Raw genomic sequence first — 24,313 nt, 5'->3', positions numbered from 1 at the left:
AGAGAGGGATGGAGGGAGGTAATTGTGGTAGGAGGCTGCCAGGGCGAGAGAAGCAAGAGGGAGGGAAGGAAAGAAGAGAGCGAGCAGAGAGAGAGAGAGTCCAGCCCACTCCGATAAAACCATTCAACTGGTGAGCGAGGGAAGGCATTCACCACTCAGTGAGGGAGAGAAAGAGAGAGAGAGAGGAACTCCCTTCGTTTGGGATAACTTAGTCCAACACACTGAGCAGAGACTTCACCCCGGGAACAAGGATCCTCCAGAGTTCTCTCTCTGCGTTCATCCATTCATCACATCGGAGACTTTCTTCTTCTTCTTCTTATTTTCTTTCTTTTTTCTTTATTCCTTTATTTCTCTTGTGACGCCTCCACATTTTTTCCAGCCATCTGTCCCTGACTAAAAAGACAAGGATTACTCATTTTCTCTCTCTCTCGGCGTTGTGTGTGTGTCTCTCTCCTTTTTCTTTCCCTCCGTTTTCACAGGTGGACTTTTGCAGCTTCGAAACTTCTGAAGAGAAGACAAAGAGAGGAGGAAGACGAAGGAGGGAAGGTGAATTAATTTCACCGTCCAGGACTGAATTATCTTTGTTCAAACACTTTTTTAGAAGACACTCAAGCCTCCTTCATCTGCTCTGTGCATCAGCATCCGGCAGCATCCCCAAATCCAGCCCCGCAGCCAATCAAGAACCTCCTGTCATCATGTCTGTGTTAGCTGTGCTCAGCTGGACCCTCCTGGTCCTGGTCCAGAGCTGCAGCTCCACTTCGGACCCGCCGTCCAAACTCCAGCCGCTCTCTCTGAGCGTCCGTCCGGATGCCGCCTCCGGCTCCCACTGCCCCTCCTGCGCCCTGGCCAGGATGAGGAGGAACGAGGGGGGAACCCCAGACGACGTGGCAGGACACGACCAGGAGGAGGTGGAGGAGGAGGCGGCTCAGCAGGATGTGGTGGAGGCGGTGAAGAGGCACATCCTCAACATGCTGCACCTCCAGGACCGGCCCAACATCACACGGCCTGTGCCGCGCGCCGCGCTCCTCAACGCCCTACGCAAGCTCCACGTGGGGCGAGTGGCGGAGGACGGCAGCGTGCAGATCGAGGGGGGGGAGGAGGAGCCGCGAGGGCGGGGAGGCCGAGGAGGAGGAGCAGGAGCAGGAGCAGGAGCAGCGGCGGCCATGGCGGCAGCTCGGATGGGAGACGGTGGAGACGTGCAGGAGACGACAGAGATCATCACCTTCGCTGAGGCTGGTGAGTGTGTGTGTGTGTGTATGTGTGTGTGTGTGTGTGTGTGAACAAACGTTGGCCACTAATTGTGTGAATCCAGTTTATTTTTATGTGTTCATGGTGTCAAGGAATCTGCAACTGTTACCTCTGTGTGTGTGTGTGTGTGTGTCCAGCTGCTTAATTCCACCTGCGTACTCACTGAGCCGAACCCGTCAGACACACACACACACACACACACACACACACACACCTCTGTAATCGCCTCCTGCTGGTTTCAATGAATACCTCATTATCTACTTAAAGTCAGAGGAGATTCACGTATCCGTGTGTGTGTATGTGTAGGTGTGTGTGTGTGTATGTAGGTGTATGTAAGTGTATTTTAAAGCAGAGTGCTGCATCTCTTTCCTGACAGAGATCCTGAATAATAAAACCAGAGTTCATCTCTCATTTAAATGGATTCACTGAAGGGTTCCTGTGTGTCTGAGAGAAACCATGAATCTTCATCTTCTAATCACAATCATCTTCATCTTGTGATCACTATCATCTTCATCTTCTGATCACTATCATCTTCATCTTCTGATCACTATCATCTTCATCTTCTGATCACTATCATCTTCATCTTCTGATCACAATCATCTTCATCTTCTGATCACTATCATCTTCATCTTCTGATCACTATCATCTTCATCTTCTGATCACACTCATCTTCATCTTCTGATCACTATCATCTTCATCTTCTGATCACAATCATCTTCATCTTCTGATCACTATCATCTTCATCTTCTGATCACTATCATCTTCATCTTCTGATCACAATCATCTTCATCTTCTGATCACTATCATCTTCATCTTCTGATCACAATCATCTTCATCTTCTGATCACTATCATCTTCATCTTCTGATCACTATCATCTTCATCTTCTGATCACTATCATCTTCATCTTCTGATCACAATCATCTTCATCTTCTGATCACTATCATCTTCATCTTCTGATCACAATCATCTTCATCTTCTGATCACTATCATCTTCATCTTCTGATCACTATCATCTTCATCTTCTGATCACAATCATCTTCATCTTCTGATCACAATCATCTTCATCTTCTGATCACAATCATCTTCATCTTCTGATCACTATCATCTTCATCTTCTGATCACAATCATCTTCATCTTCTGATCACTATCATCTTCATCTTCTGATCACAATCATCTTCATCTTCTGATCACAATCATCTTCATCTTCTGATCACTATCATCTTCATCTTCTGATCACTATCATCTTCATCTTCTAATCACTATCATCTTCATCTTCTAATCACTATCATCTTCATCTTCTGATCACTATCATCTTCTGATCACAATCATCTTCATCTTCTGATCACAATCATCTTCATCTTCTGATCACAATCATCTTCATCTTCTAATCACTATCATCTTCATCTTCTGATCACTATCATCTTCTGATCACAATCATCTTCATCTTCTGATCACAATTATCTTCATCTTCTAATCACTATCATCTTCATCTTCTGATCACAATCATCTTCATCTTCTGATCACTATCATCTTCATCTTCTAATCACTATCATCTTCATATTCTGATCACTATCATCTTCTGATCACAATCATCTTCATCTTCTAATCACAATCATCTTCATCTTCTAATCACTATCATCTTCATCTTCTGATCACTATCATCTTATGATTACAATCATCTTCATCTTCTGATCACTATCGTCTTCATCTTCTGATCACAATCATCTTCATCTTCTGATCACAATCATCTTCATCTTCTGATCACTGTCATCTTCATCTTCTGATCACTATCATCTTCATCTTCTAATCACTATCATCTTCATCTTCTAATCACTATCATCTTCATCTTCTGATCACTATCATCTTCTGATCACAATCATCTTCATCTTCTGATCACAATCATCTTCATCTTCTGATCACAATCATCTTCATCTTCTAATCACTATCATCTTCATCTTCTGATCACTATCATCTTCTGATCACAATCATCTTCATCTTCTGATCACAATTATCTTCATCATCTAATCACTATCATCTTCATCTTCTGATCACAATCATCTTCATCTTCTGATCACTATCATCTTCATCTTCTAATCACTATCATCTTCATTTTCTGATCACTATCATCTTCTGATCACAATCATCTTCATCTTCTAATCACAATCATCTTCATCTTCTAATCACTATCATCTTCATCTTCTGATCACTATCATCTTATGATCACAATCATCTTCATCTTCTGATCACTATCGTCTTCATCTTCTGATCACAATCATCTACATCTTCTAATCACTATCATCTTCATCTTCTGATCACTATCATCTTCATCTTCTAATCACTATCATCTTCATCTTCTGATCACAATCATCTTCATCTTCTGATCACTATCATCTTCATCTTCTGATCACTATCATCTTCATCTTCTAATCACTATCATCTTTATCTTCTGATCACTATCATCTTCATCTTCTGATCACAATTATCTTCATCTTCTAATCACTATCATCTTCATCTTCTGATCACAATCATCTTCATCTTCTAATCACTATCATCTTCATCTTCTGATCACAATCATCTTCATCTTCTGATCACAATCATCTTCATCTTCTAATCACTATCATCTTCATCTTCTGATCACTATCATCTTCTGATCACAATCATCTTCATCTTATGATCACAATCATCTTCATCTTCTGATCACTATCGTCTTCGTCTTCTGATCACAATCATCTACATCTTCTGATCACAATCATCTTCATCTTCTAATCACAATCATCTTCATCTTCTGATCACTATCATCTTCATCTTCTAATCACTATCATCTTCATCTTCTGATCACAATCATCTTCATCTTCTGATCACTATCATCTTCATCATATTAGATGTGTGTGAACTGTGCAGCGTTTCAGTGAATCAGAATCAATGAAATAATCTTAATTGATCTATAATTGAATGGTTGTGCTCACCTCTCAGTCAGGCGGTGTGGGCGGGACTGTGACTGTTGTTCTGTGGTTTCTGTCAGTGCCGGTTGGGTTCCTGTAGTCTGTAGCAGGTTCTTGTGAAGTGAGTTCTTTACAGGAGAACCCTGAATGCATCGCGGTATGAAGACTAAATGTTCCTGCCGATGAATATCTAAATGTAACACAACAATGTTCGTGAGTTCTGATTGGCTGATGGCCACTGAGGTCTCGTTAACCGCCTCAGGAACCAATAGGAAAGTGCTTAGAACCATGTGGAACCAGAACCGTGAGCTAAAAGAGGATTCAAAGCTCCGGGAAGCTATTTAAAAGCTGATCAGACCTTGTTTTCCTCGTGAGAATACTTTGCACCCAGCCGGTCCTGTGCTTTGTTAGGAATAACCGATGCGTTCAGGGACCTCGGTAATTACGTCGGGCGGCGGCGAGCGGGGAGCGGAGCGGACAGCTGGATTCTTGCCGGAGACGAAGTGTCGACCTCCGTTCAGCGGCTCCGACACAATGTCCGTCTGTCCTGTTTGTCTCCTCACACACAGAAGGACAATCAGGCTAATTGGACTCAATTGAACACATCATTAGCGACATTCCACGACCCGCTTTCATCTCCAGAGGAATAAACCGCTCTTTGTTGGATCTATTCTGGTGGCTCGGTCCGTCTGGGATTCAAACCGGCGACCCATTGGACAGACGGCAGGTCGGTAGAGAGACAGACACATTTTTTTCTTTTCTTTGTCTTCGTCTTCTCTCGTCTTTTTCTTGTCTTTGATAGAATCAACGTGAAACTTCTACAGTTCTTTACTCACATTAAGACAATTATCTTTTGTTCAATGATGCAAATGAGGCGTTATCTAATAACTGAATTCAGGACAAATCTACAAATGTTTTCTCGTCTCGTCTTGTCCTCTGTCTCTCTGTTCGTGTCTTCATCTCCTCGTCTCCTCTGTCTCTCTGATAGTGTCCTTGTCTCCTCGTCTCCTCTGTCTCTCTGATAGTGTCCTTGTCTCCTCGTCTCCTCTGTCTCTCTGATAGTGTCCTTGTCTCCTCGTCGCCTCCTTTAGTCTGAAAGAAGAGTTAAAGAAGAAAAACTGACTAAAATCTCTACATTGATTGAATGTAAAGAGTCAGCTAAATTAGAATTACTCACTTTTACGTTCGCGCTACTTCTTTTTTGGCTTCATCCTCTCTGATGTCCCTCAGTGTCTTTTAGAGTGTCCGTGGTGCATTCAGGGCCGCGTGCGTTGAGTGGATGTGTAACTGTTTCAAACCATGAAAGCCGACAGAACTTCCTTTCTGTTGATCGGCTGATTGATCTTCAGCATGAAGGGTGTTCGTGCGCGTGTCTCCTTCTTCTTCTCTCTGCTTTGATCCTCCCAAAGCGTTCCAGTCCTCCTCTTCTTCTTCTTCTTCCTCTCTCCGGCTGACGATGAGTGAGTTTGGCATCCAGGCGCTTCCTCCCGTCAGACGAACGAGGACGCTTTAAAGCCTCCTCACCACTTTGTTTACCGCGCTTTGACAGCGTTGCTCAGATTTAGTTTCCCGTCTGGAGCTGTGTGTGTGTGTGTGTGTGTGTGTGTGTGTGTGTGTGTGTGTGTGTGTTTACTAACACTTTGACTCACATGTGGTGGCAATAAGGCCAGAAGGGCGTCGACTCTCTGGAGCAGGTTTCTGTCCCACATAGGCGAGGCTGAGCCTGACAGTCCTGACTGAGGGCATAGACGCGCCCTGTGCCCAGCGCTCAGTGTGGAGAAATTGAAATTAAAATTTAATTTAAATACAAACCATCCTGAACTACTTGGTTTCCCTTAAAAACTAAATCAGGAGGTCCAGAGCTGAGAAGGCTTTCTGTGCAGGTTTCCAGTCATTGAGATTAAAAATGAGCTTTTAAATTCCCAAAATATAAAACATATATAATCCCCAAAGTTCACTTCATGAGTCTGTTTCACTTCATAAAGAAACACGAATGATCTTTAAAGTGTACCAATGTCTCTCAAGCATCTTTCAACAGCAGACGAGTGATGTCAGCACAGCTCAGACTGTTACACTTGAGGGAGGGTGTGTGTGTGAGTGTGTGTGTGTGTGAGTGTGTGTGTGTGAGAGTGTGTGTGTGTGTGTGTGTGAGAGTGTGCGTGTGTGTGTGTGAGTGTGTGTGTGTGTGTGTGTGAGAGTGTGTGCGAGTGTGTGTGTGTGTGTGTGTGTGTGCGTGTGAGTGTGTGAGAGTGTGTGCGAGTGTGTGTGTGTGTGTGAGAGTGTGTGTGTGTGAGAGTGTGTGAGAGTGTGTGTGTGTGTGTGAGAGTGTGTGTGTGTGTGAGTGTGTGTGTGTGTGAGAGTGTGTGCGAGTGTGTGTGTGTGTGAGAGTGTGTGAGAGTGTGTGTGTGAGAGTGTGTGCGAGTGTGTGTGTGTGAGAGTGTGTGCGAGTGTGTGTGTGTGAGAGTGTGTGAGAGTGTGTGCGAGTGTGTGTGTGTGTGTGTGTGAGTGTGTGTGTTGTAAGGGGGGGGTCTCTCCTAATGTAAACTAAAGAGACAGAAGAATGGGCGGCTGTGAAGAAGAGAGTACACTGTAAAAAATATCCACGTGTTAAAACACAAATATATAGTTTCTTCATCTTAAAGGACTTTTCAGGGACTATTTTCAGCGGCGGATGAATCCACATGTGGTGCTCCAGTGAGGCAGAATATAAACCAGAGTTTGATGATGATGATGATGAAGTGAGCTAATGTTAGCGTGTTGCTCAGAGGTCCTCTCTGGTTTTAGAGTGTAACATGTGAAGCAGACGCATCACACCTCCTCTTCCTCACCTCGTCCTCCTCCTTCATCTCTGCTGCTGAAGAGTGAAGACGGATAGAAAACAGCTGTTCCACACAAACACACTCCGCCAAGACACACAAACACAGACACACATTTACACAAACAGCTGAGAGACGCGTATACACACACACACACACACACACACTGTACCATCTGTGTGTGTGTGTGTGTGTGGTCTCAGTAAACACCCTGAACAGAGGATGGAGGGTGTGTTCACTCACCGATGTCAACAGTCACATCCAGAATTAGCAGGAATTCAAGCTCCGCCTCCTCCTCTGAAAGGCGACGCCCACTGAGGTCGAGACCCGCCGCGGTGCGTTCAGGTGCTCCTCGAAAAAAGTTATGACTCGAACATGAAGACAAGTTTGTTACTTTACGAGTTGAGGTGGAGCCCCTGAATGCACCATCGGTTCAAGTCATCATCATGTTAAAGGTCAATGGGACCCGGGCGGTTATTCCACTTCCATCTCAAACAGAACGTATGAAGTAAGAAGAAGGCCGAGCACCGTCTCCCACAAGCCTCCGCCTCATGACTCAGATCAGTGTTTATGTGTGTGTGTGTGTGTGTGTGTGTGTGTGTGTGTGTGTGTGAGCGATCATAACCCTTTTAACAACATACCGATCCGTATTTGTGTCACATGTTGGCAGCTCCTCTTGTTTAGCTTTGTTAGAGAGACTTTGTCTGATAAATCAAATCAAAGTCATAATACGCCGCAGGGGCTGATGGGAAATGTTTGATGATGATGATGATGATGATGAGGAGGAGGATGTTTGGCTCAAATGTCGCTTCATGCTTCTTGATTTCTGGGAAACGTTTCCCTGTACGGACGACACGCTGATGATTTAAGGGATCAGGTGTCCTGTGGCCTGCACTGGGTTTAATGGGTTAAACTGGGTTGAATGGGTTAAACTGGGTTGAACTGGGTTAAACTGGGTTTAATGGGTTAAACTGGGCTAAACTGGGTTTAATGGGTTAAACTGGGTTAAACTGGGCTAAACTGGGTTAAACTGGGTTAAACTGGTTTAAACTGGGCTAAACTGGGTTTAACTGGGTTAAACTGATCTGGATTAGTTTTCAACAGTCTAAGTTTGTTTCTTTGGAGTTTGATGGTTTAAACTTTATCGATAGCTGGTTTTGATGTTCTAGACTTGGTTGTGATGTTGTAGACTTGGTTGTGATGTTGTCGACTTGGTTTTGATGGTATAGACTTGGTGGTGATGTGCTAGACGTGGTTGTGATGTTCTAGACTTGGTTTTGATGTGCTAGACGTGGTTGTGATGTTCTAGACTTGGTTTTGATGGTATAGACTTGGTTGTGATGTTCTAGACTTGGTTTTGATGGTATAGACTTGGTTGTGATGTTCTAGACTAGGTTTTGATGTTCTAGACTTGGTTGTGATGTTCTAGACTTGGTTTTGATGGTATAGACTTGGTTGTGATGGTATAGACTTGGTTGTGATGTTCTAGACTTGGTTTTGATGTTGTAGACTTGGTTTTGATGTTGTAGACTTGGTTGTGATGTTCTAGACTTGGTTTTGATGGTATAGACGTGGTTGTGATGTTCTAGACTAGGTTTTGATGTTCTAGACTTGGTTGTGATGTTCTAGACTTGGTTGTGATGTTGTATACTTGGTTGTGATGTTGTAGACTTGGTTGTGATGTTGTAGACTTGGTTTTGATGTTCTAGACTTGGTTGTGATGTTCTAGACTTGGTTGTGATGTTGTATACTTGGTTGTGATGTTGTAGACTTGGTTGTGATGTTCTAGACTTGGTTGTGATGTTGTATACTTGGTTGTGATGTTGTATACTTGGTTGTGATGTTGTAGACTTAGTTGTGATGTTGTAGACTTAGTTGTGATGTTGTAGACTTGGTTTTGATGTTCTAGACTTGGTTGTGATGTTCTAGACTTGGTTTTGATGGTATAGACTTGGTTTTGATGGTATAGACTTGGTTGTGATGGTATATACTTGGTTGTGATGTTGTAGACTTGGTTTTGATGTTCTAGAATTGGTTGTGATGGTCTAGACCTGGTTTTGATGGTATAGACTTGGTTGTGAAGTTCTAGACTTGGTTGTGATGTTCTAGACTTGGTTTTGATGTTCTAGACTTGGTTGTGATGTTCTAGACTTGGTTGTGATGTTCTAGACTTGGTTGTGATGTTCTAGACTTGGTTGTGATGTTCTAGACTTGGTTTTGATGGTAGAGACTTGGTTGTGATGTTCTAGACTTGGTTGTGATGTCTAGACTTGGTGGTGATGTTCTAAACTTGGGTTTGATGTTCTAGACTTGGTTGTGATGTTGTATACTTGGTTTTGATGTTCTAGACTTGGTGGTGATGTTCTAGACTTGGTTTTGATGTTCTAGACTTGGTTTTGATGTTCTAGACTTGGTGGTGATGTTCTAGACTTGGTGGTGATGTTCTAGACTTGGTTTTGATGTTCTAGACTTGGTTGTGATGTTGTATACTTGGTTTTGATGTTCTAGACTTGGTGGTGATGTTCTAGACTTGGTTTTGATGTTCTAGACTTGGTTGTGATGTTGTATACTTGGTTGTGATGTTCTAGACTTGGTTTTGATGTTCTAGACTTGGTGGTGATGTTCTAGACTTGGTTTTGATGTTCTAGACTTGGTTGTGATGTTGTATACTTGGTTTTGATGTTCTAGACTTGGTGGTGATGTTCTAGACTTGGTTTTGATGTTCTATACTTGGTTTTGATGTTCTAGACTTGGTGGTGATGTTCTAGACTTGGTGGTGATGTTCTAGACTTGGTTTTGATGTTCTAGACTTGGTTGTGATGTTGTATACTTGGTTTTGATGTTCTAGACTTGGTGGTGATGTTCTAGACTTGGTTTTGATGTTCTAGACTTGGTGGTGATGTTCTAGACTTGGTTTTGATGTTCTAGACTTGGTGTGGTGGTGATGTTCTAGACTTGGTTTTGATGTTCTAGACTTGGTTGTGATGTTGTATACTTGATTTTGATGTTCTAGACTTGGTGGTGATGGTCTAGACTTGGTTTTGATGTTCTAGACTTGATTTTGATGTTCTAGACTTGGTTGTGATGTTCTAGACTTTGTTTTGATGTTCTAGACTTGGTTTTGATAAACATTTGATTATGACTTGGGTTTTGGGTTTTGGACGTCTAACCAAACATCTGATGACGAACAGTGAATTTGACTTTTTTGTCTCAGTGGGATATTCAAAGCTTAAACTGGGTTTAATGATACACAATTGTGTGATGATGAAAAGAGGGTTTGTAATCGTAAAAACTTGACATTTGATGGTATAAAATAGTTCTTATGGTATAAACTTGTGTTTTGTTGGTATAATTTAGTTTGTTTGATGTGATAAACTTGTTATTTGTATGCAATAACTCGGGTTCTGATGACCTAACATGAGTAGATGATGAAATTCAGCATTTTAAAAGTTCTAAAGGCTAAAAAGAAGACTTCTTCTGTCTTTAAATACTGCAGACTCTACTCAGCAGTAAATTCTGCACCGGGACCCAGAAGAGGATTTGAGATGTAAAGCAGCAGGACATCGGTGTGTTTCAGTCCAAAGCCTTTATGAGTTGTTGAGACGTGAGTTTGTAAAGAGGATTACGGAGAGAGATGAGCTGTGAGCAGAAGACTTGCAGAGGTCGGACAGACTCCAGGAAACAGGAACTCCTCGTCTCTGAGAATAAACGAGCTGCTGGAACTGGTTCTTTCTCACCCCTGTCCACATGCATTCAATGTCGTGGTTATCTTCAGCTCTGTTAATGACTCTGCATGTTGACTGTAAGAGCAACAGTGTGCTGCTGCAGCTCTTCAGATGTGTGACTGTAATTCACACTGATGTTAATGAAGTGACTACTGATGATGCTCAGAGCTCAATGTTTTAAAATGTTCTTCTGTTCACTTCCTTACAGCAGCTGCAATAATAATAAATAATAAGACGAGTTAAAGAAAATCTTTTTATCCTGTTGAGGTGGTTTTAAGGGGCTAAGGTCCGTCCCAGCATGCACTGGGATTGAGGAGGGTTGACTCAGTGAATCAAAGTCAATCATTTACTGATATTATAAAATTATATCCCCATACAACTAAACTGCAAAAATTAAGTTTTGAGGGAAACCTATTTTCTAAAACAGTTTGAAACATAAAAAATAAAAATAAACTACTTTGTTAGGTTTAGATAACTAAACTACTTTGTTAGGTTGAGACAACAAGACTACTTAGTTCGGTTTAGACAACATAACTACTTATTTAGGTTTAGACAACATAACTCCGTAGCTAGGTTGAGACAACTAAATTACTTAGTTAGGTTGAGACAACAAGACTACTTAGTTCGGTTTAGACAACATAACTACTTATTTAGGTTGAGACAACAAAACTACTTAGTTAGGTTGAGACAACTAAACTACTTAGTTAGGTTGAGACAACAACCCTACTTAGTTTGGTTGAGACAACATAACTACTTAGTTTGGTTGAGACAACATAACTACTTAGTTTGGTTGAGACAACATAACTACTTAGTTCGATTAAACAACATAACTACTTCGTTAGGTTGAGATAACACTACTTATCTCCGGTTGAACATCATCTGACCAAAGACTTCTTCTTCCAGCAGCTTGAATCAACATCACAAACACTATTCTGAGAAACAATGAATGAACAGGGCTTTTATTTTTGTAAATCTGAAGTGGTGATGATGTAAGTGAGATAATCGCCTCCGAATTGTCGGCTAAACGGCGTTAATGGACTTGCTAAAGTGCCGGCCGCCTCCACACACACAGATGAGCCGCCCATTCACACCGTTTAACAGAGCAACGCTGCTGCTGACATTCATAAAGTCCTGAATCGTGACTTTGAGTTTCTGTATGGACGCCCACGAGTGAGAGAGAGAGAGAGAGAGAGATGCAAAGATCTTATGTAATGCTGGTGGACGGTAATTGGGTCTTCAAACCAGTGATGAGCTTGCTGCCTGGCCCGGAGGTTTCTAGGAAGTGTAAACTACAGGTCTGGGTGTGTGTGTGTGTGTGTGTGTGTCCCTGCAGTGTTTGCTAGACCTTCAAACTTTTGTGTCCTTTCAAAATAAAAGAGAAATACGAGTGAAGTGACCAGCGATCAGACTTCCTGAAGAAGTTCATGAGTTCCTGAATGTCTCGCGGTGTTTGTTTGGTGAAATGATTCAAAAGGAGAACGGAAAATATTATGAACAGCTGACTGTTCAAACATGAGGTCAGAGAGTGTCAGAGCCAATGAATGTCCAGCGAGGGGAGCATTCCACCAATCAGGTGTCAGATGTTGTCGGTCTCTTTGTTTACTTCCTGTGTGACTCACCACTCTGATTACATGACTCTCCTTTTATCCTTAAATCACGTTCACCTTCAGGCTGAAACCAGCTAAATAAACAGCTGCTCACATTTACCCTCCAGAATAAAACTCTTCTTCTGCAGTTAAATTTCCCATAATTCAGAGAGCAGAACGATTATTCTGCTGTAAACTGTCCTGGTGGGAACCATTACCGGCTGTAAACGCTGCCTGACTCCAAAAAACCTCCGACCACTGCTGAGTCAGCAGGAAGAGTGTGTGTGTGTGTGTGTGTGTGTGTGTGTGAGGTCATGTTAGCGATGGTAACATAATGACAAGTGTGTGTTGTGTGTGTAGATGACTCTATAGCTCAGATGTGGCCACACTCGTCTCGCACACACACTCATCAGCTGAAGGGTATCAGCGAGGCGTTCAGGGTCTCTCCGTACACGTGATCAGTGTTTTCCTGGTTACCGTTGACCTTTGCCCTAACCCTGTCTCCCTCTCTGTGTCCGTCCCAGGTGAGTCTCAGGGCCTGGTGAACTTCGTCCTCTCCAAAGACGGAGGCGCCCTCTCTCTGGTGGAGCAGGCCAACGTCTGGCTCTTCCTCCGCTTGGCGAAGACCAATCGCAGCCGAGCCAAAGTCACCATCCGCCTCTTCCAGCAGCGCCGTCTCCCCAACGGACGGCCGTCTCCGGCGCAGGACGACGTCCTCCTGGCAGAGAAGTCCGTGGACACGCGTCGCAGCGGCTGGCACACCTTCCCGGTGTCGGCGGCGGTTCAAGCGCTGCTGCAGAGCGCTGTGAGCACGCCGCTCAGCCTCAGGGTCTCCTGCCCGCTCTGCGCCGACGCCGGCGCCACGCCGGTGCTGGTCTCCGGCGGCTCCGAGACGTCGCAGCGCGCCAACCAGCGGGAGCAGTCCCACCGGCCGTTCCTCATGGCCGTCGTCCGGCAGGAGGAAGCCGGCGACTCGCCGCGGCGCAGGAAGCGCGGCCTGGAGTGCGACGGGAAGGTCCGCATCTGCTGCAAGCGCCAGTTCTACGTCAACTTCAAAGACATCGGCTGGAACGACTGGATCATCGCGCCGCCCGGTTACCACGCTAACTACTGCGAGGGGGAGTGCCCCTCCCACGTGGCGAGCATCACCGGCTCCACGTTGTCCTTCCACTCCACCGTCATCAGCCACTACCGCATGAGGGGCTACAGCCCCTTCCAGAACCTGAGGTCGTGCTGCGTGCCCACCCGGCTACGAGCCATGTCCATGCTGTACTACAACGAGGAGCAGAAGATCATCAAGAAGGACATCCAGAACATGGTGGTGGAGGAGTGCGGCTGCTCGTAGACACGGAGGATCCGATCCGGATCGGTCCGGAGCGAACTGGACTGGAGAGGAAGGAGGACTTCAGTGAGAGAGAGAGAGAGAGAGATGGAGAGAGGGAGAGGAAGAGGTGACTCCATGATCATCGTCACTTTTACCTGCAGCGCCTCCTTCTTCACCTCCTCCCTCCATCAAAACTCTCCTCCGTCCTCCATCCAGCAGAACTCAGAAAGAGTCTCGAAGGCACTTTCAAAAAAACAAGAAAAAAAACAGATAGAAAAAAAGAATATCTAATATATTTTTGTTACAAGCGGAGGGAGCGAGGCTTATTTATGTGGCTGAGACGTTCAAGCACCACTGAAAAACTGAAAAACTACTAACAAAAAAAGAATCTCAAAACTATGCAACTTGTTTCACGTATTACGTCTTCTTGTATTTGACTTTGTCTCCTTTTATTTTCTTTCCCAACTGTTTACTTTTTAAAAAATGTACGAGGAAGAAAGAGGAAGTGTGTGTGTGTGTGTGTGTGTGTGTGTGTGTGCGTGTGCGCGTGTGTGTGTGTTTGAGTGTGTGTGTGTGTGTGTGTGTGTGTGTGTGTCGTGAGATACTTGAAAGAAACAAGTTGGCCCGGCTGCTGGAACCAAACACTTCTTTATGTTTCCATGTTTAACGTGTTGATGTTATAATTATTATTGTCAGTAAGTATATTAATAATATTATTGTTATTGTCGTTGATAATGTTCTTTATTTGGCTGGATCTGTGTTGTTATTATTGATTTATTATTATTATTTTGTCTTTTAAAGAAACGTTACAAACGTCTTTATTATTTTTTTGCACTATAGCGAGTTGACGGAAGAGGGCGGAGCTTCCAGGTCACAGGTTTGATTCCCACCATGAGTCACAAAACCGTCAGACGCACTTACTGCACAGAGAAATCCTTATTGGGTCAAACGTAGGAGGTTGAGTGTGATTGGCTGAGCCACCTGTCAATCAAACACACTTTAAGTGTTGAGATGAAATGCTGATTAAAAACACCATCTCCACAATGATTTAATACATTTATCTTACGTCTGTTAACGTAGAAATAAACTGTTTATGTCCAACATCAACATTTTCTCAAAGACTTCCACAAGCTCCTGGAAATATAAATCTGATCAGCATCAAATTCCAGATCGTTTCTATTCATGTATTCATGTATATTCTATATCATGAAGAATATTTGGTGGAGAATAGAATGTATTGATTTGGCTCATAATTAGACTTATTAGTCTCAATGGACTTTCTTGGATCGACTCAACAAGTTTACACATAAATGTTCAGTGACAGCTAGCCAAACGCTAGCCAACCGCTAACCAACCGCTAGCCAACCGCTAGCCAAACGCTAGCCAAACGCTAGCCAACCGCTAACCAACCGCTAGCCAAACGCTAGCCAAACGCTAGCCAACCGCTAACTTCCAGAAATCACGACAACATGAACAAAAAGAACAAACCTTAAATGTATTTCTTTGTTTCTGATGGATGTTGACATATTGTTAATGAGCTAGCTGAGCGTGATTAGCATTAGCCAACAGAATCATCTTAGCTCCACACTACGGACAGAAACACTTCATCAGTTCTCTCTCTACAGTCAGCACCACGGCTTCAGGAATGACATGAAGACGGAGATTAAAACGACCGTAATCTACATATTAATGAAGCTTAATATAACTATTATCACCATTTCCACCTTTAATTGATCAAACTGAAGCTAATCGCTCAGTGATTTAAGTGAACATGTGAACAAATCCCTTAAAAACACGCAGTTTATCTGGATTTATGAATTATTGGAGAGATCCATAATAAGTGATTTGGTCCGCTCACAGCTAAACTTTGAGGCGGTTTGTGTTCTGGAGGTTCTTAGTCTTCAGTTTGCTTTAGAACACCAAAGAGTCGAGTTCGTTCAAATGTTTGTGAGAGAAAACTGAAGAAAAGAAAAGTCACAACCGGCTTTCTGTCCGCTGTGTTTCTCTGGCGTGTGTAAAAAGAGTTTCCATGAAGACGGATTATGAAGTTTTATTTATGCTTTAGTTTTCTGACTCTTTTAGTTTAGGTGTTTTTTTCATATCTTTCCTCTCCCTGCACATCAAGAACTCCATTTCCCACAATGCTTTACTCTTAAAAAGACAATCCACGATCGCCTTGTTCTGTTTTTGGGAGAAAACAAACCTTTGTGAGTGTTTCCGTGTCGTGTTTCTATCAGTATTGTCGACTTGTTCACCAAAAGTTTATCGAGAGTATTGGTCCCTTTTTGATGATGTCACTCGTGTTTTTATTTTCTCTGTTTGTTGTCATCATTTGAGAAGAGGGCGGAGCCTCTTCTGGACTCTTTTGGGACAAACTCTTAGTCCGTCCTGTTTGAACATGAACGCAAAACGTCAGAAAAACAAAAAAAGCCTCGAAAAGGTTGAAAAAAAGAAAAGAATAAAATAAGTTGTATTTCTTCAGATATTGTTCTTTTTATCGAGACAAAAAATACTGACACTGAACCAAGTGGACAAAGAATAAAAAGTTTATTTTTTATTCTGTACATATGGAAATCCAGTATGTTGCATTGCTTTGTTGTACAAATCAAATGTGCTTGTGGCATTTTTCTCATCTAATTTATTTTACGATATTGTTTTGTTTTCTGCTTCACCATTAAAGTTTAAAGGATGTACACAAAGTACATGTGTCTTTTGTCTCTTTTCTGCTTTAGTATAAAACAATCCGTGACTGGTCCTTAAGTCTCCATTAAAGAGTCTTTCTCTACGTTCACAGCCTGACAGCAGCCGAGGAGGGAATAATTGCTTCATAAGGTTATTGTGAGGCATTAAGTGGAGTTGTGCAACGATTTGTAAAAGCAGTGAAGCCACGCAGGCTTCTGGCTGCGGGTCATGTTGACATTCATAAGCACATAAACCCGGCCTTGTTAAACGCATATTACAAAAATGTGATTGCAAAAACCGACGCTGAGCTTTTCCAGCTTCGGAGGACGAGCCGTCGGGGTCGAGGACGAGGCGGCTGGAGCGACTCCAGCCAGCGAGGAGGAGGCGCAGCAGGAACTCATTTCCTCACAACGAGCACAAGAATGCAGCCGCTATTAAAGCCGCGGTGCACGAGGCGAGAGGTGAAAAGGTCAGCCGGAGCCCAGCGGCTTCCACTCGCTGCAACGCTTTAACTCACCTGAGTGTTCAGGCTGAGCTGCTGCAGACACAAGCACACATTACAACGAACATCGTGAGAGCCTCCAGGTGTGAAGGATAATTGATCACCTTTAAATGACGCAGAGCTCTTAGGTTTGACATTTTACTTGAGTTGGTCTGAGTCACATTGAAGGAACTTTGTCAGTGTTGTTTCTGTGGGAGTGAAGATGAACTGCTGTCTTATGAGAGTAATTATTATGAAGCCTGAGCGCATGTTAACATGAAACATTCACGATCAACTACTGCTGGAAAACGAACACACACCCAACCGGCCAACAGCGTGGCTAAGTATAGAGACACATGAACTCGCTCCAGAACAACACGCTAACATGGAAACAACACGCTAACACAAGAACAACATGCTAACATGGAAACAACACGCTAACACAAGAACAACACGCAAGCAACAACACGCTAACACAAGAACACGCTAACATAGAAACAACACGCTAACACAACAACAACACGCTAACATAGAAACAACACACTAACACAACAACAGCACGGTAACACAAGAACACGCTAACATAGAAACAACATGCTAACACAACAACAACACGCTAACACAAGAACACGCTAACATAGAAACAACACGCTAACACAACAACAACACACTAACATAGAAACAACACACTAACACAACAACAACACACTAACATAGAAACAACACGCTAACACAACAACAACACGCTAACATAGAAACAACACGCTAACACAACAACAACACGCTAACATAGAAACAACACCCTAACACAACAACAACACACTAACATAGAAACAACACACTAACACAACAACAACACGCTAACACAAGAACACGCTAACATAGAAACAACACGCTAACACAACAACAACACGCTAACATAGAAACAACACGCTAACACAACAACAACACGCTAACATAGAAACAACACGCTAACACAACAACAACACACTAACATAGAAACAACACGCTAACACAAGAACAACACGCTAACATAGAAACAACACGCTAACACAAGCACAACACGCTAACATAGAAACAACACGCTAACACAAGAACAACACGCTAACATAGAAACAACACGCTAACACAAGCACAACACGCTAACATAGAAACAACATGCTAACACAAGCACAACACGCTAACATAGAAACAACACGCTAACACAAGAACAACACGCTAACATAGAAACAACACGCTAACACAAGAACAACACGCTAACACAGAAACAACACGTTTAAGGTGCACCAACCATTTTACTTGCAAACCAATGAAAGCAGACTGGTATTTTTCTGGAGGGGACTTACAGAGAATGGAAACCGGAGCTTTTCAAACAGTTCAAACTGTCTGACCATTAAAGCGTGGAAACATGTTCTAGTACAAACCAAGATACAAATATAAACCTGACAATGAGCACGACATGTCCCCGTCATGTCCAGATGTGTAGCGTGTTGTGGCTTCGACCAGGACGAATAAGGAAACCCAGCAAAACATTGTGTGTGTGTGTGTGTGTGTTTGTGGTATCTCGTGAGCAGACGTTGATTTAAATTGATGAGGTAATGGAGGAAAAAACATGGACAAAGTTACATTCATTTTGAGAATGAAGGGGAGGAAAGTGTGTGTGTGGTTTGGGTTGTCTCTGGTCTGGTTTTTGGGGGAGACTCCGTCCTGTCATGAACATGTCTGATGTTCTTATGTCATACAAGGACGTGATACATGTGAAGCGAACACACGTATTTTACGGGTACTTCATCTTTGAGGTCACATGCAAACACACACACACACACACACGAGCAACATGGATACATTATTAAATAAATAAATGATCTTTGTGTTAGGAGTCTTTAAGAGCTTCCTGTTGGGTGAGACACGTCCTGAGGAGCCTCACAGGATTCAGCAGCAGATGGACGGAGCGATCTGCTGAAGAAAGCATTCTGGGTAATTTAACACGGAAGTTGTTCTTGACAAATTACAGACACGGACAACTTGGACGGGATTAAAATCACGAGAGCAATGGATCGTCAACAACAACAGCTGGATGGGTTACACCAACACACGACTGCTGTTCGTGTGGACGGTGACGTAAGTCTTTCGTCGGGAGAGTCGTTCTCAGTGGTGACGTGAATCCTTAGTCGACAAGTTGACTTCAAACTTTGAGCTTTGAAAGGACTCACAGAAGTGAACCTAGAGGGGAACGTAGAGCGTCAGAGTTTGAATCTCAGAGCGACTGAACAAACATCGGTGTTTGACGATTTGTCGTCTCTCCAGTGTCTCCGTCTTCAGAGGACGACGCCGAAAGTGAAACCAGGTTTTGTTTTTAGCCTTTGGTCCCTGAACCTGACAACCTCACTGTGGCATCGAGACTTCATGGAGTTGCACAGAGTCACGAGTGTTGTTTCACGAGAAGAAAAACTACCCGAGAAGCAAAGAGTGGACTTTAGTTCCTGTCTGAGAGTGGATCATACAAACAACACACACCAGTTCTCTAAACTACTCGGGTACGTTCCTCCTCTGCTAAAAGTGAAAGTGGAGAACCAGGACGTCCAACAGAGAAGAAGTCTGCGACGGGTTGAAAAGGTGAGGTGCACCTTGTGACCGTGGTGAGTCAGCAGATCGTAAGAACAGGTCTCTGAAGCTTTCGTCTTCACACTGAATGTAAACTGGGTTTAGCCGACTTTCCTTCAGAAGCTCAGAGAGCCAGAGAGGGCGGCAGCATTATATCTGCGGTCTGTGGGTTTGGCCTTGAGGAGGTCTCCCAACATCTCACGAGTTCTTGTCTTTCATGGGAAACACATTGTGTAATGCTCTGCAGAGACGTTAATGAGGCTTCTGCTGTGAGTCCGTATCTCCTGCAGGCTTTACTTCATAGCTTACAGACGGATTCAGCAACACAAGCAGAGAACCAGAGAACCAGCCCGACGACCAATCAGTAAGCCAGTGAGATCCTCTGATGGGACCTTCTCCACTAACAATTTACCAGTCAGTCAGTCAGCTACTGCTGCTAGTACCTGGTACACAATAGAAACTATCTAGGAGTACTTGGTACACAATATAAACTATCTGGAAGTACTTGGTACACAGTAGAAACTATCTGGAAGTACTTGGTACACAATAGAAACTATCTAGGAGTACTTGGTACACAATAGAAACTATCTGGAAGTACTTGGTACACAATAGAAACTATCTGGAAGTACTTGGTACACAATAGAAACTATCTGGAAGTACTTGGTACACAATAGAAACTATCTAGGAGTACTTGGTACACAATATAAACTATCTGGAAGTACTTGGTACACAATATAAACTATCTGGAAGTACTTGGTACACAATAGAAACTATCTGGAAGTACTTGGTACACAATAGAAACTATCTAGGAGTACTTGGTACACAATATAAACTATCTGGAAGTACTTGGTACACAATAGAAACTATCTGGAAGTACTTGGTACACAATAGAAACTATCTAGGAGTACTTGGTACACAATAGAAACTATCTGGAAGTACTTGGTACACAATAGAAACGATCTGGAAGTACTTGGTACACAATAGAAACGATCTGGAAGTACTTGGTACACAATAGAAACTATCTAGGAGTACTTGGTACACAATAGAAACTATCTGGAAGTACTTGGTACACAATAGAAACTATCTGGAGGTACTTGGTTCACAATATAAACTATCTAGAAGTACTTGGTACACAATAGAAACTATCTAGAAGTACTTGGTACGCAATAGAAACTATCTGGAAGTACTTGGTTCACAATATAAACTATCTAGAAGTACTTGGTACACAATAGAAACTATCTAGAAGTACTTGGTACGCAATAGAAACTATCTGGAAGTACTTGGTTCACAATATAAACTATCTGGAAGTACTTGGTAAACAATAGAAACTATCTAGAAGTACTTGGTACGCAATAGAAACTATCTGGAAGTACTTGGTACACAATATAAACTATCTGGAAGTACTTCTACACTACTTGTTCCAAGACAAGTGCAAGCCTTCAGAATGGTGTCCCGGCACACTGGCAGCCCTGAAACCTGAACTTGAACTTAAACTCTCTGATGTTCTTGCTCTTCTACAGTTAATACAGTTTCCCCGTCTGATTTACAGCCAAGCAAACACTACAGGACAGATTCTTCTCATTGTTTCACTTATTCAGCTGTTTCATGAGACAGAACCTGTGTGAAGTCTGTGTGACCATTTGTTTCCCATCAGCCTCCTGACTGACTGTCATCGTCCACATCGCCTCCTCAAACACATGGTTCAGTGTGGCGCAGCACACTGTATATTATCCATCGGGCTTAATAATCAGATTTATCCAAAAGTTTGGCGCGCTTCTCCTCACACAGCGTTGCAAACAGCGGCGAGAAAAATACATCAAAACGTGCGGCCTGATCGGGAATAGTGTGCATTCTATTTTTCAGAGAGATTCGTCCACGGAAACATCCTCTCTGCTCTCTGCAGAGCCAGACGGGGAAACTTTCCTCTGGCGAGGCATCATGGGGGATAATAAGGTCCTAATTGGCTAATTACCTCTCGGCGAGCTCACCGCTGAAAGGTTCAATTAGTCACCGTCATGACAGGCAAACAGGCGGAGAGACGGATATACCCACAGCCGTGTGCTCACAGGTCGGAGGGGAAGGACGGAGCTCGTCATCAGAGGGTCGGAGTGGTTCGGTCTGATTCACAGGGAGGGAGGGAGCAGCAGGAGGCGGAGCTTCAGGAGGAGGAGGAGTCTTAGATGGAGCTCCTCCGTCACGACGTATTCAGCCCACAGGCTGGTGTTCTGTGCAAAAGATCATGAATTTGTATCTTGTTCACACTTTGCAGAAATGATTATAATGCTCGGTGTTATGCAATGACAATAGTCATTTTTTTTAATTCACACAAAATATTTTGTTGTTGCTCAAATCATGAATAATTCAAAAGAATGTCGGAGGCTCCGTAGAAAACGTTCATTGATGCTTTCATTTAGTTTCTGCCGATTAGAACGACTGTTGATCATCATGATCTCCAGGGGATGAACCCTTTAGATCTTAATGCCCTCATCGTTTCTAATAATAGTAATCATGTCGCATATCTACATTCACTTTTTCATATTTGTGCTGACGTTGATGCTTCAGCGTCCTTCTTGAAGGAGCAGGAGATGGTTGTCGGTGTTGTCCCGTGCTCTTTGTCTCCTAACATGCAGGTTACACACTGGATCAGCTGGTTCCTGTCCAGTCCTCCGTGTTTCCTCTCCTGCAGTCCGGAGGGATTCCGTCTGTCATATCTGCATATTTACTGCTTCTCCTCCCGGCCTCCCTGTGCTGCTTAAATCATCTCTCCAGCCAAGTCTTCCATCTGTACCTGACCTCGTTCTCCCAGCCAAACATCAGATATCAGTAAGTAATGCATATATATATATATATATATATATATATATATATATATATATATATATATATATATGCATATGGATGTGTGTATAATGTATGTACCGCAGCGAGGCGGGTTGTGAAAGACTCAGTGCTGTGGAGTTTGTCCTACATCATGTTGGATGCTTTGAGCTCCACAGAGTGAATCTAAGAACGACTGAGCAGCAGAAATGTCAGAAGAAAAGAATCTCTTAGAGAGAAAATGGGTTTCTTCATTTCATGAAACAAAAACCGCAGAAAATGTAACTTTAAGGACCCGACGGAAAAATGATGCCAAAGAGTCACAGCTGTCAAGGTCTGAGAGGCAAACACACACACACACACACACACACACACACACACACACTCTCTCTTACTATCAGTGACAGTGATATCCTCCGGCCCCGTTCTGTCCTCCACAGCGACTCAAGACTCAACAGGACTGAGAACTCACAGTGTGACCCTGGCCTGTGTGTGTATGTGTGTGTGTGTGTGTGTGTGTCAAGGCTGCTGGTTTGTTATTCTGTGTGTTTTAATATTCTGACAGTAATAAAGTTTACAGCTGCTTTCACTTCTGTTCCGATTCAAACTGAATAAATTGTATTTATATGTTTGTATTTATATGTTTGTATTTATATGTTTGTATTGATATGTTTGTATTTATATGTTTGTGTTTATATGTTTGTATTTATATGTTTGTGTTTATTTGTTTGTATTTATATGTTTGTGTTTATATGTTTGTATTTATATGTTTGTATTTATATGTTTGTGTTTATTTGTTTGTATTTATATGTTTGTATGTATATGTTTGTGTTTATTTGTTTGTATTTATATGTTTGTGTTTATATGTTTGTATTTATATGTTTGTATTTATATGTTTGTGTTTATATGTTTGTATTTATATGTTTGTATTTTTATGTTTGTGTTTATATGTTTGTATTTATATGTTTGTGTTTATATGTTTGTGTTTATATGTTTGTATTTATATGTTTGTATTGATATGTTTGTATTGATATGTTTGTATTTATATGTTTGTGTTTATATGTTTGTATTTATATGTTTGTGTTTATATGTTTGTGTTTATATGTTTGTATTTATATGTTTGTGTTTATATGTTTGTGTTTATATGTTTGTATTTATATGTTTGTGTTTATATGTTTGTGTTTATATGTTTGTGTTTATATGTTTGTATTTATATGTTTGTATTTTTATGTTTGTGTTTATGTTTGTGTTTATATGTTTGTATTTATATGTTTGTATTTATTTGTTTGTATTTATATGTTTGTATTTATATGTTTGTATTTATATGTTTGTATTTATATGTTTGTGTTTATATGTTTGTGTTTATATGTTTGTGTTTATATGTTTGTATTTATATGTTTGTGTTTATTTGTTTGTATTTATATGTTTGTGTTTATATGTTTGTATTTATATGTTTGTATTTATATGTTTGTGTTTATTTGTTTGTATTTATATGTTTGTATTTATATGTTTGTATGTATATGTTTGTATGTATATGTTTGTGTTTATTTGTTTGTATTTATATGTTTGTGTTTATATGTTTGTATTTATATGTTTGTATTTATATGTTTGTGTTTATATGTTTGTATTTATATGTTTGTATTTTTATGTTTGTGTTTATATGTTTGTATTTATATGTTTGTGTTTATATGTTTGTGTTTATATGTTTGTATTTATATGTTTGTATTGATATGTTTGTATTGATATGTTTGTATTTATATGTTTGTGTTTATATGTTTGTGTTTATATGTTTGTGTTTATATGTTTGTATTTATATGTTTGTGTTTATATGTTTGTGTTTATATGTTTGTGTTTATATGTTTGTATTTATATGTTTGTGTTTATATGTTTGTGTTTATATGTTTGTATTTATATGTTTGTATTTTTATGTTTGTGTTTATGTTTGTGTTTATGTTTGTGTTTATATGTTTGTATTTATATGTTTGTATTTATATGTTTGTATTTTTATGTTTGTGTTTATATGTTTGTATTTATATGTTTGTGTTTATATGTTTGTGTTTATATGTTTGTGTTTATATGTTTGTGTT

General features: G+C 41.6%; 2 protein-coding genes across 2 annotated transcripts in view; both read left to right on the top strand.

Annotated features, from left to right (window-relative positions):
• The window catches only part of eci2 (enoyl-CoA delta isomerase 2), a 144,734-nt gene that overhangs the window by 30,488 nt on the left and 89,933 nt on the right, over positions 1-24,313 (top strand). The window lies entirely within an intron of this gene.
• Positions 696-14,384, top strand: inhbaa (inhibin subunit beta Aa; the record flags this gene model as incomplete). The annotated part of the gene is made up of 2 exons (XM_079292455.1): positions 696-1,236; positions 12,843-14,384. 2 exons carry the CDS (start codon positions 696-698, stop codon positions 13,661-13,663), a joined length of 1,362 nt encoding a protein of 453 aa, XP_079148581.1. The 3' UTR covers positions 13,664-14,384.

The sequence above is a fragment of the Melanostigma gelatinosum genome (genome assembly GCF_949748355.1).
Source record: "Melanostigma gelatinosum genome assembly, chromosome: 20".
NCBI classification, from domain to species: Eukaryota; Metazoa; Chordata; class Actinopteri; order Perciformes; family Zoarcidae; genus Melanostigma; species Melanostigma gelatinosum.
Note: the sequence above shows the minus strand (reverse complement) of the source record. Positions and strands in the feature narration are given on the sequence as shown.